Source organism: Pinus tabuliformis, chromosome J (genome assembly GCF_031772625.1).
Source record: "Pinus tabuliformis cultivar Carrire ecotype Pingquan chromosome J, CPIR1, whole genome shotgun sequence".
Classification (NCBI taxonomy): Eukaryota; Viridiplantae; Streptophyta; class Pinopsida; order Pinales; family Pinaceae; genus Pinus; species Pinus tabuliformis.
In genome coordinates, this window is record NC_142295.1 from 474494542 (window position 1) to 474508576 (window position 14035).

General features: G+C 32.7%; 1 protein-coding gene across 1 annotated transcript; it reads left to right on the forward strand.

The window, feature by feature from the left end:
- The first annotated feature begins 4781 nt into the window (after window positions 1-4781).
- LOC149227876 (uncharacterized) lies at window positions 4782-6559 on the forward strand. Its single transcript, XM_089375589.1, has 3 exons — window positions 4782-4959; window positions 5226-5355; window positions 5762-6559. The coding sequence occupies exons 1-3, from the start codon at window positions 4827-4829 to the stop codon at window positions 6555-6557; spliced, it is 1059 nt and encodes a 352-aa protein (XP_089231715.1). The 5' UTR covers window positions 4782-4826; the 3' UTR covers window positions 6558-6559.
- The last annotated feature ends 7476 nt before the right edge of the window (window positions 6560-14035 follow it).

A 14035-nucleotide genomic window follows, 5' to 3' on the forward strand; every position in this document is an offset into this window, starting at 1 on the left:
CCCAATCACAAGCTTCCACATGGCATCCTCGGGGTCACATAAAATTTTGTTTATGGCCAAACTGGCCTTCATGGGGCTTGAACACGGGACCTCAGGTTAGGCAGTGCAATGCTCTACTGTTATGTTGTCTGTGGGACTTAACCCGTAGATGCGGGAATCTCTATTTAAAGTTTCGTTGATTGTGATATGGGGGACGGTGTTGGGGCTAAGCCCTAGCCCCCAATCACCTTACAGCCCACGAGACCATATGCGGAGAGGAGTTCAGGGTTCAGGCTTAGCCCCGACCCAAGGTTTCAGAACCAAACCATATGCCCACAATAGTGCAGGAGTTTGGTGCTTAATGAGTGGGAGATTGAGACACGGCCCCAGGCCGAGGTCCCATGGCCAACCATAAGACTGACAATAGAGTGGAGGTTGAAGCGTTTCAGATAGGGGGCTAGACATCAGTCCTAGGCACATGTCACATGGCACAGGAAAAAACCATGGGTGCGGGTTAACTGACAGGTGCGAAGATTTGGCATAGCCCCGGGTTTTATGGCGTGACATAACCGTGGCCCAGGCTATGTGGGGCCTATGCCAACAGGGGCCGGTGTTAGCCCAAACCCTCGGGTGTATGGCCCATGTGGCCCTATTTTTCTACCCGAAGGGGTTAGGTGGTATTTAAATGAAGCTACAATTTGCACCCAATTCGGTGCGAATATTACCGACGCTAGGTGAAAATTTTGCTTGGAGGTTCTGAAAAAGCCAAAATTCATAGAACAATTAGTAGAAGGGCCAGTTTGTAGAGCAGTTAGGGTAAAAAATTCTCTAGAGCATAACTTCTTGAGTTTTGGCCAAATTGAGCCCAACAAGAGCCCAACTTAGGGTTTTTTACTATTCTAGAGCCATTGGAGACATTATTTTTACATTTTGAGCATTTTAAATCCATGTAATCACAAATTAGAGCACTTAATGAAAGAGGCCCAACATTGGAAGCTAGACCAGGAGATATAGCCCAAGAGGGGTGAACTCTTTTATCATTTTGTTGTCTTGTGTTACTGTAGATGGTATATTTGTCTCTATTTTTATGTTGTAAACTGATTTTTAAGACCATTATTTTATGTACTTTTACAAAGTGATCCATTGCGTAAAAGACATAAAAATTTACTTGCAAATTTTCCTATCACCTTCAAGTTTGTAATTCAGATCAATTGGTCAAATAATCCCAAGGATATCAAAATGAAAAGGGTTTAGTTAATTTCTCTGGTTCATAATCACATATCTTAAGTTTTTATTAAGAATATATTTATGTCCATAGTAATATGAAATGAAGATAAATAAGAGAGATAATCACCTGCATGTAGGTATATGAAATTATAGAGATGACTTAGTGCCTTTATCCTTATCCATGTTTAACAAAGATGCTCTAAGGTTATATATGTTTAAGTTCCCAAACTTAAATAAAAGGGACAATAACATGTGGAATAAACTCTAAATAATGTGCAATCTTACTAGTGGTTACTACCCACCAAAATTCCTGCAAGTCCTTGTCCCTTACTAGGCAATTAATATTTCCACTTTATATCAATTTACAATTTTTTTTAAAAAATAATTTCCATTTGAATCACAAGAAATACCCTACATTACAACACTTATTTTATATTCATAAATTATTAATAAAATTATAAAATAATAATTTTTATTAATTAATAATGGAAAAAAATAATCAAACATAAAAGGTATGTTGTCCATTATATGAAAACAATAATATCTATAACCACGTTTAAAAAAAAACTCATATAAATCCATCTTAAACTTAGGTTTATTAAATACAAAAGAAAACTCATATAAATCAATCTTAAAGTTAAATTTACCATATACAAAGACATCAATTTTTTTAATATATACTTTTATTATTATTTAATATAAATAAATTAATAAATAGCATAAAATAAAATTAAATATAAAAATAAATAAATAAATCTATATCAATAATAATCATTTAAATAAATTTTCAATATCTAAAATGAAATATAAACCATTAACAAATATTCTGACATTTTTAAATAATTCACACATCAAAATAAGTCTCACACCCAAAAAAAGTCGTACAAACATACGTAAATGAAAATACGTATGTTAATTTATTAACATCTTTATAACATAAAAGTGGGTCCCACACGCAAAAAAATCTTCCATAGGTGAACTTCTTAATTTCTGTTATTACTTAATTCAAATCTCTATTGTTAATCATTTTGTATATTAATTTTTAAATGGGTGATGTATGGTTTCATCATAGATTTCAATGGCATTAACATTACTATTTCAAATAAAGATTTATAATATTTTCGAATAAAGTTTTTAAAATTTTGATTTAATTATTAATAATTATTAGATAAATAGTAAAAATTTAAATTTTAAAAAATATCTTAAAATATTTCTAATAAATTTACAAATAAAAATTAAGTTTTATTTTAAAATAGTTATATCTCTAATAAATCTACAAATAAAAATTTAAGTTTTATTTCAAAAATAGTTATTGTTTATTTTTTAATTAAACTAATGGTTTAAAAAAATATTATATGAACATGAATTATGGTTTTTTTGAGAGTGTGATGTTAGTAAACAATGTTATTCTCTCATAATATTGTTACAAAAACTATCTAATAATTAAAATCTCCATAATATAAAACATGAATAAATCTTTATTGATAAAGATCTCATTACATGTTTATATATATATATATATATATATAATAATAAAGTTATAATTTAGTTAATTTTTTATTTAATTTTTTATTTTAATAATATGAAATATATAAGTGTTCTTCTAGAGGTAAATTCTTGTTTTTATTTTATTTTGCAATACCATTCTATAATCCGTAGATTCAATAGTTTATGGCCTAGATTTGAAGCATTACACTAGTGGGTCTTTACTTCTTGACGCTAAAATGTGACATTTATTTGTTTTCCAAAGGATTCTTAATCAACCAATTTGATACAAGGAAAGATATGGAAAAAGTACCAAACAATGAGACATAGTTTTGGGGTATAGCTAGATTTTTTATTACTCTATGGTTCACAGAATTTGATGCCAAAAATATGCTAGTCTCAACAATGTTAGTATCATGAGACTACCAAATCTCTAGCTTCTTTTTTGAGACTACCAAATCTCTTGCTTCTTTTTTGACACCACAAGGTGCTAGAAGATATTGGAAATACTTTGGGAAAATTTAAAAAGATGGACCTTGATGGGACACAAAAATTTATCTTCACATTCACTAGAATTTGTGTAGAGATAGATCTTAGAAAAGTTTTACCTGACCACATTCAACTGAAACACAAAATCTTCTGTGGACAAAGTGTTAGATTTTGAGAACACCTCATTTAGATGTGGAATATGTTTTTAGACAAGACACTTGTAGAACACATGTTCACAAGCAAAATAGATTTCAAAAAGAAAAAGACGTAGGCCCATACGCCAAAGGGATGGCAAGGATTGACCCTTACCTTTCAGAAGAAGAAGAGGAAGGAACCATGGATGAACAGGCTCAGCATGGAAATCCAACATAAGGGAGTGATGTAGTTCATCACAGAATTGCAGCCTACATTCTGAAGTAGAGGATGAACGGGCTCAACATGGAAATCCAGCATAAGGGAGTGATGTAGTTCATCACAGAATTGCAGCCTACATTGTGAAGGACACTCAACTAGTAGACAACCAAGCATCAAAGCAACATAAAGAGAAAATACACAATGTAATAGGGATGGGGGCATAAGGAGAACACATATATTTGAGAGCTCAGACTCAGACAAAGAAGCCCTTTTGCAGACATGTGGAAATAATTTGGCAACTCTACTAGTTGCTTCCAACTTTGGGGTTGGCAAAAGGTTTTGAGAAAAAAAGACAAAAAAAGAAGTTAAGTGATTTTTATCACATTCAACTTTGGCATATTTAATATATGTCTTCCAATTTTCTTTTTTATTTGTATATAAACCCAAAAATTTAACTAAATAAATACTTACAATATCTACAAAATATAATTTTATTCCTGGTTTTAAGTTGAATAAAATTATAAAATTTTCTAAAAAAATTATAAAATAAATATTTTAATCTTTATTAACATTTACCAACCATTTACTCTATGAAAACTACAGTAAATCAATTTTAAATAACAAATAAAATCTCACTCCCCATTTAACACTTTTTGACCCTTTCCTGCCATGTCGTCTATCGCACTCCCCCATTCAACACTTTCCTGCCATGTTGGTTACGAGACGGTTGTTAGTGTTGGAAATAGCTCTTGCCGTTGTTCATGTACCACATCATGGCTTCACCTTCAAGCCTTTAGCACTTTGTTCATGTGCAAAACAATAAATAAAACTTCTTTTAGAATGGCAAACCTGATACGATTCCAGTATAATATTTGCCAAAGTTGTAATATAAAATCAAAATTGGTTTGACCAGTTTCACATCCTCAATCCAATCTGATAGCGTTGTTAAATGTGCTTATAGCCACTTGGGCCAAAAAAGTAAAGAAGTACAGCTCTCCAACCCAACTTTGCGTATTTAATGAAAAACCGCCAGTTCTGCAAATGACTGTAAACAAATTTGACAAACTTTATGGTCTCCATAATGACGAAATTAAAACATGGGCATTAATCCCACCGACCAACCGTCCTGAACAACGACTGCCCCGGTTGAAAAAGTCCCACGTCATCTTTACTCAGGCCCTCGCAAAAGTTAGGAGAGACGCGCTTATTTGAGGATTGAAGCACTTCTGAACTTCTGAGCGAGTGATTCCAGGGTTTCTGACACTGTTAACTTTGTATATTTTTTGTTAAACATGGGCCGAACTCCATGCTGTGAAAAGATGGGAGTTAAGAAAGGCCCTTGGAGTCCAGAGGAAGATAGAAAGCTCAGTGATTATATTCAAAAGCATGGATTTGGAAACTGGCGCGCCATACCCAGGCAAGCTGGTAATAACGATTCTATTAACCTGTACACAATTTTTATATTATTCCTTTTAATACTATATTTTGAACAGGTCTAATTTTCATCTCGATTGGAAATAGCACACAATTTAAATCTAAAATTTCGATAAAATTTCATTTCCACAACTATTATCAATTAAACTACCTATCAATTGAACTACCCAAACTCGCAAACCTGAATACAATTTTTATAAACATTTCATTACAAAATTTTAATCTTACTAATATATAATGCTTTCTTATCTGCGCAGGACTTTTGCGTTGTGGGAAAAGTTGTCGATTGAGGTGGACGAATTATTTGAGACCTGACCTCAAACGTGGAAGCCTCAGTCCAGACGAGGAGCAGACCATCATTAGGCTTCATGGGATGCTAGGGAACAGGTAACGGTTGTTAGTGAAGCGGACTAAACTTAGTAGTAAATTTCAAATCTCTTTGCCATTGCTTCCTGGTCATGTGGGAATTTAAATTTCTTTCCATTCGGAATTTAATTAAGTTTGTGGTAATTAAATTTACATAATGTTAAGGAAGTAAATTTTGCTAAAATAAGATGTTGAGATTTTATGATAAAATTTTAATTAATTCATTGTTCGATCATGGATGAAAGGGCCAATTTAGCAGGAAATTAATTAACTAATTGCTAAATCATGAATGAAAAAGCCATCACCATTTTGGTAGGAAATTACCCTACAAGGGGAATTAATACCCTACTCAATGGGGAATTAAGAGTTAGAATAATGCATCTATTGATTCATATTAAAGCCTTAATTATTTGGGCAATAAATGCAGGTGGTCAACCATTGCCTCGTACCTGCCCGGGAGAACAGACAACGAGATCAAGAATATATGGAACACCCATCTGAAGAAACGTCTCACTGAGACAAACTCTGTGTCGACACATTCAGTTTCTTCTACTGTGCGCACAACTCCCCTGGCAATCAATAATTGTTTGTCGAAGTCTCCGCCAATGCAGAATTCTCATTGTTTTCCTGCTTCTCCCAATTCAGAGTGCAGTTTTTCTGACTCGAAAGATTCGGCACCCCAATTCACAGCAGACGAGATAGGGCTACATGGAGCCGAGAACGATCAACATTCGTGGGAAACAGGCAGCGCTCATCGTCACGAAACAAATGAGAAGAGATCAGAGCAAGATTATCTCAATTCTCTCAAAATATTTCTTGACATCTCCGAAGAATCTGCATCCCAAGAGCATGGAAGTGAGGATTACGATATTGCAGAAATCTTGGATCCTGTTACTGAGGATTACCATACAGTAATCTCGGATGTAATCTGCTCGCATTACGATATTGCAGGAATCTTGGATCCTGTTACTGAGGATTACAATACAGTAATCTCGGATTATATTAATCCTGAAGTATTCTGCTCGTTTTCCACATTTTCTGGGAACCAATTAGCCCATGAAACATCGCAAACTTCTTTGGCCGATCATTTACAGGAATACTGCTCAAATAGCCCACATGTTCATACTACCTCCTCGTCTTTCTCTCCAGATTTTTTACTTGACATGCCAGAGAACCCAATAGATGTCCCATACATTGTAAATTCCCCACTCTGGAATGATTAGGTCCAGAATCTAGTAACTGTAAAGCGATCACATGTAAGCTCAGTGTTCAGTACAGATATAAGCAAAGGATAATCTATAAAATCTTGTGCAAATATCTGGAGGTGTCATTTTGGAGGGGTTACCTATAATATAGTAGATGATAAAGTTTTATCATTAATTTGGGAATCTTAGTGTTTGAAATCGATTTGTAAGTAATTTTATTTTATATTTTTTCAACCAATATAAAAACAAATCTTATTATCAATTCCTACTCCAGATAGAGTATTTTAGTATTAATCTTATTATCAATTCCTACTCCAGATGGAGTATTTTAGTATTTAGAATCAATTTGGAAATAATCCCACCTTGTACAATCTTATATTATGAATTCCTATTGCAGAATTTTAGTATCTAGAATCAATTTGGAAATAGTCCCACCTCGTACTTCCTACGTTGTATTCGTGAGTTCAAATAAGACATCGTCGATAGTTTCTATTTTCTTTAATTTAAATTATCAGTTCAGTTTTCTAACGCAACTTCAAATGTAGGTATGGTTTTTGAAAATAGCTAGAAGGGTAAGATGGTCGATTGTTGCTTCTTCATTAAATTGAATTGAGTTTTATAATACAACTCGAATTGTTTAAAATATTCGAAGTTTTATAATACAAGTTAAATGAATCAAAATATATACATCATTTTGTTAAAAGTCTAGATAATTATTCAGGGAAATATTTAATAATTATTTAGAAAGTTTATAGTAATTTATTTAGAATTGATATCAATATATTTTTTATTTTATACCATGAGAATAAGAGTAATAAAATTATGCTTTGAAATAAATTTAAGAGTTTTTAATTTTAGATATACCGAGTTTATAATCATCATGATATTATAAATTTACTAAAAATAGATTTAACAGTTTTTACATTTTAGATATACCCATTTTATAATGATCATGATATTATAAGTTTACTAAAATATTTTGTTAAATAAAAATTAAATTTTATTAATAATTTCAATTTTATAATATCTAAAAGGTTTATGATTAATAGTGGAAAATTAGGAGTTTTTTAATTATTGGGAAGGTTCAATTTTCATGATGTTCATTTCGAAGCCATGAGAGCACTTTGACATAGTTGTAGAAAAGTGGTTTAGTGAGCCATGCATATATAAGTGGATCAAAACCCATCACCATGTATTTTTTCAAATTTAGTGCTCACTCTATTACACATCATTTTCACTTACAATCCAACCCCCTGAAAGTTGAGGAGAAATCCAAGAAGCAATAGTTGAAGTCTTGGCTAATAAAGATGAATTCACTAATGTTGAAGTTATGGCTTTTGTAGATGACTAGGTGTCAGACACTGACTACACCAAGAATCGACATAATCAATACTTATACATCATCGAGTTGTAATGGCATATGAAAGTTCTTTAGGTTAAAGTCTTCCGTGAGAGGAATGAGGAAAAACAAGAGATGCTTCTACACTTAGATGATCTCCAAATAGAACACTAGGACATGGCACTCCATCTGGCTTGTATAGAGGCCATTCTCACTTGTAGGAAAGGCCCAACATCACAAGGCACCTTTCATGTACCTCAAAAATTCCATTGTATTATACCTTCAAAAATACCATTTAAAAAAAACTATTAAGCCATATTATTTTTACTAGTTTAGCTATCTCATTAAGTATTGAGAAAAAAGTCAAATAAATGTATCACATACTAGCTTTTCTAATCTCACAAGTTTTACTTTGCAACCACTATATTTTTACTTAAAATGAGCACTCACTTCAACCCTTACGTTTGTTGTGTTATAGTTGATGTATAAGGAATAATTTCATTAATGTTAAGGAGACTGCTCATAACCTGGCTTTCCAAAGTTACTATTTGAGCCTTACATAGATTGCTAAGTCTCTTTTGCCCTTGACCCCTTGAATGCAAAATAATAAAAAGGGGTTTTCAAGGTATTTGATACCACAACTTTGCAATATGTCATACCAACATGCCAATCTAATATTTGATATCGTGACTTAGCAATATGTATCACATATATTTACCAATGCAATTTTCCATTTTGTTGCTATGACTTTGCTTCTTGCATACATATATTTTATCCTCGCGTTAGAAAATATTTGACATTATGTTTTTGTAACATTATATATATTTCATCACATCATGCTACCACGTAAACAAGAGTTCATGGGCCTTGTTTACACCTTGACATGCAAGTGACTTACAATTACATGGCTCAACTTGGTTTGCAATACCCCACTTGACCATGTGATGTGTCAGAGAGAGGATAGTCATTATTTAGCTTAGAGACCTAACAATGAGGATTCTCTTGTTGTTTAGTTAGGGTAACTACCCCCCTCCTCCAAGTCCTCCATCATTTGCAACTTGGTGTTTTTCCAAAAGCACTCTAAAAAAGATAGAGCATTTTTCCCTTTTTTGATTTCCAGACCCCTTGAAATTTTTATGCCAGTCCATTTTTCTGAATGATGGTTTAACCTTGCCTAATTGTCACTATTTCTTAGATTGGTGTGGCTTGAAGCAGTGGCACAGTCACCCACCAACAGGTAACATCTAACTTCAGTTTCCTTTCCATGGATAATCAATAATTGTTGTTATTTTTCTTTCTTTCATTGGGAGTCTATTCTTAGAAATTATACATGACCAATAACAAATATGTTTATGTTTTTGTGCAGGTCTAGGGCTCAAAAAAGAGTTTTGAATCTCTGTTTTTTTTTAACATTAGAGGGTTCTTCTGCCTCTGTTATAGATATTTTGGTCTTTTGTCAACATTTTCCTTTACCAAATAAGTAGTTAGCTCCCGACTTTAGAGTATGCCTTAGGTTTTCCCACCAAGCAAGAATTGGAAAGGTAATTATATAAAATTTTATTTCTTACCCCTTAATCTTATATGTGATTTCCTTTATATGTCTTCAAGCATTTTCCTTTGTGTAAAACTTATTAGAAATGAGTGATTTCATTTTCTACATTCTACTACACAATGTCTTTTATTGATGCTCCCATGAGCTTCCATACCTCAAGCAACATCTTCATGGATCATATGTTTTTCATCATATGCAAGGTAGTAAAACACTCAAATTTGGCATTCTCGTAAGTGTCTTTGTCTTTGAAATTCCTTTTTCCTTTCCATCTCATAGCTCCTGAATTTTTTCCCACGTTCTGTGCAAGCAATGACTTCATGCTACGTTAGCACAAACTAACCTAGTGAATGCCAAGCCCATTTATTTTCCATCTTCTTTTCTTCACCCATAGTAAGGCTCTCACAGATTCATGTTTTACAGCAAGAGGGAATCAATCTGGATCTTCCATCCTTGTCCCTTTTCACATGAGATTGCATTTAAGAATGACACATTTTTTTTCATGTGAGTCTACATTTAAGAATGACAAGTTTCTTTTTGGCTTGTCTTTATCCTTGGAGACATGTGCAATTCTTCCTTCTTCTTCTTCCAAATATCATGTCATCTAGATCTGATATTGTAAGCATCCTTACTATGTTTTGGATGATTTTCTAAGGGATTTGAAAAACAACTTCTAATAAGAGCGTCATCATGGGAAACACTAGGTGAAGCTTAATCTTCAAAATTTCTTAACACTTCGAAATAACACATTAGATCTCATCATTGACATTTAAAGCCTCAAAAAAATAAGTTCAATATTATTTTGAGCTACAACAAACACCACTTTCTTTTGTTCCTATGACAAGTCACTAACTTGAAAAAAAAACACATTCTGATAACTTTGTTATTTGATCATGGATGGTGGTAGGATATCCAACAAGAATTCAAATGGACGACTTGAAATAGGTAATTCATAAGTGAAAATTGGAGCCACACACTTATTTCCATTTATAGGAAACCTTATCCCATTTCTTTTAATCTCTTATATGTCCCCTCAAAAATGGGAAAATATTGAAGATCTTCACTATACTCTTGTAGGAGCAAACATTTTCTCTATAGTCAACACCTTCTTTTTGTGGATACCGCTTTTCTACAAGACTTGCTTTCTACTTTCTTTGTTCTTGTGAATTGAACCATTTGCCTTATCTTTAATTTTGTAAACCCACTTATAGTCAATGGGTTTGATGTGTAATGCTATTGTCTTGCAAATAATTTTCAAGATCATGAGATGTGTATTCACCACCATTATCAGATTATAGAGTGTCAATGTTAAGATGAGTTTCATTTTTAGTCCATAAACAAAAATTCTTAAAAGTTGCAAAAACTTGAGATTTCTCTTTCAACAAATAAACCCAACACATCCTCATGTAGTCATTAGTAAAATTTAGTAGATATTTGTTACAATTGGCAGATGGAATAGGCATAGGCCCATATAAATCAAAATGTATGAGACCTAACTTCTTGGAAGCTCTAGAGGTAGAGATATGAAAATGCTGGTTACAATGCTTGCCTAAAATACAAGCATCACATGGAGTAAGTTTTCTTGGAATAGTAGGAAGCCCTTTAATGCCTTATTGTTTCATAATCCTGATACTATCATAGTTTATATGACCAAATGAGCATGCCACAACAAAATGGAAGACAAAGTATCACTTTGTTGAGTCAAATGAGCAGAATTGAATGTAGAAGATGATGTTCCTTTGAGTTTCAAAATTTTGTCTTCTTCAACACCAGTCATAAAAATCACATTATCATATGCTCTACAAATTTCAACTATACCATCAAACATATGTATAGAATGTCCTTGTTGCCTGATATGTATGAGAGACATCAAATTTCTTTGAAATTGAGGAATATAAAGAACATCATGTAAAATATAATCAACAAGTCCTCGTATTTTTAGCCGAATAGATCTAATTCCTTAAGGATTTATTTTTTTATTTATCAACAAAATAAACTAATCCATCAATATGATCACTGAATGTTTCAAATAAATCTCTTCTGAAGGTCATATGACAAGTGGCTTGAATGTCTAATATCCAAGTTTCTTTCCAAGGGGAAAAGTTGGTGCTAAAAACATCATTGATACTAAAATTACAATGTGAAACAATATAGTGGGAAGATTCAAGTGATTTTCCTTTGTTTGGAGGTTGCGTCTTCTCACTAATCTTTTCCCAAGGAGTGCGACAATGAGGGGAAGTGTGACCAAGTTTACCACATCTATAACACTTAACAGATTGCTTATCATTCTGAAAATGCTTTTGTTGCCTGTCACCTTGATGATTATTACCCCATTGCCTCTAGATTGTTTCTTACCATGACCTCTACTGCTTTTTCCATTTCTAGTAGTATCTCCTTAAGTCTTCTATTCGTGCAAAACATAAAGTTTGAAAATTGGAATTGGGAAGTGACTCCTTCCCAAAGGATTTCTCCCTCTCTGCAATTTTCTCTAAAAGTTTATCAAATATCATGGCTTTAATTTGTTCACTAGCTTGAAGAGATTCAAGTAGTGTGAATAGGTAGGGTATAGGGATTTAATGAATTAAATGAGTTGCATATCAACTTTAACACCAATCTAATCATTATCATGATAAGTGGATTTAACTTCTTAGGCGAACTTCACTGGATCATTATCTTTCAATTCCAAATTAAATAATTTCATCGATAATTGTATGATTTCCAACTCTGAATGAGAGTCATAAATTTATTTTAATTTCTTTAATGTTTCAAATGGTGTGGTGCTGGAAATAATATGTCAACATATGTATTATGTTACAGAAGGATAAATTAAAGAATATTCCTTTTTATCATTACTCTAAATTGCAAGTTTTTTTGTTGTCTTCGGGCTATTCTCATTCAATTTCATCCTTACTTTCACAAACACCTTCCCATAAATCATTAAAAGTAAGAGTATTTTTTATTTTTCAAAACCATTCTTGATAATTGTCCTTCTCACTGAGAAAAACAGATACTATGGAGCTCAAATAATTCATATTTACATAAATATTTGGCAGCCAAAACTAATTCGGTAAATTGCAGCCACACCATATATTGGACTCTTTAACATAGATATTACATCAATAGCCAATAACATTTTCATTTCTATTTAGTTTTAATTTTTTTCACGCATTTAATAAGATTTCTCTTCAAACTTCTAAAGATACCTTGACACTCGAACTTTGTTGGATTAGTAAACTTCATGGCTATCAACCCATCGCTGGTGGTCGTAGTATTTTTCTATATGCTCATTCATACACAAGGCTGAGTTGGTGTGTGGGAGTCTCAAACATTCACATCTCAGTACTCACTTTCGTAGGCCTCCTACTGGCACTTCTCTTATCTTGTCATTGGACTAATTGTTTTCAAGTGCAATACAATAGAAAAATACCTTCATTTTCACCTTCAACGCATTCCAACATCACTTCTTCTCCCTATGACCAATTAATTAATAGAAATCGCGGGCAGAGAAGGCACTACAATGCCACATTCGTTAGCAACGGCGCGGTCTAAAACATTTTGTTTTTCACTGTGGGGTTTTGTTGGCTGCTTCTAGTCTATAGGTCTTTACAACATCACTTCACACAAATCTAATTCAACGACTCTCCACTATGGTAGTAATGGAAAGTCCCATGTTTGCGAGTTTTGACAGGATGACTTCAAACTACAAACGATCTTGGGTAGAATTTTTAATAAAATTTTGATAGATTCAGCTACAACGTCTGCAAGGGTTCAGAAGATCAATTGGATTTCTACTTGTCTATGTTGATGATTTACTTATTATATGAGATAATGATGATTATATAGCATATGTTAAAAGGGATCTACAAAAGGTTTTTGATATGACATATTTGGGTTTACTTCGTTATTATTTATGAATTGAAGTTGATAAGAAACCTAAGCGTATTTTTATTTCTGCAAAAAAAATATATATTGTAAATTTCTTGAATAAATTTGGAATGCAGGATTGTGATCCTATTTCTACTCCAATGAATCAAAACCTAAAGCTTACTTCAAATGAAGGAAGTATATTTGAAGATCCAACAAAGGACATGAAACTTGTTGGAATTTAAAATTTTCTAACTACTACTCATCCTTACATAAATTTTGTTCTAGAAATACTTTCCAGGTTTATGCATCGGCGCTATGAAGGCCATTAGATCGCAACAAAATGAGTGCTCAAATATTTAAAATTCACTTAATCATATGGCAAAAAATAATCCAAAGTTTCAAACGTCCATCTCACTAGTTATTCAGATTCATATTTTGATGGAGATAAAGAGCATGGGGTGTCTACTTCTACTTATTTAATGAATCTTGGATCAACAGCTATCACCTGGAGATTACAAAAGAAATGTGTTCTGGCTAATTCTATCACTGGAGATGAATATGTTGTAGCAGCACAAGATACAAAACAAATAACTTGGCTTTACATAATACTTGAATATTTGTAGGAGAATCAAAAGACTTCAACACCTCTATTCATTGATAACTTTTTTGCAATTCAATTGGGAAATAATCCTAAATTTTCTGATTGAAGAAAACATATCAACACCAAATATCACTTGATTC

What these genes read in the sequence shown, in the direction of transcription:
- LOC149227876 (XM_089375589.1), top strand. Translation starts at nt 4,827, where the DNA reads ATGGGCCGAACTCCATGCTGTGAAAAGATGGGAGTTAAGAAAGGCCCT. An exon ending in CGCCATACCCAGGCAAGCTG is followed by an intron (nt 4,960 to 5,225) that starts GTAATAACGATT and finishes TTATCTGCGCAG; the next exon opens with GACTTTTGCGTTGTGGGAAA. An exon ending in CATGGGATGCTAGGGAACAG is followed by an intron (nt 5,356 to 5,761) that starts GTAACGGTTGTT and finishes CAATAAATGCAG; the next exon opens with GTGGTCAACCATTGCCTCGT.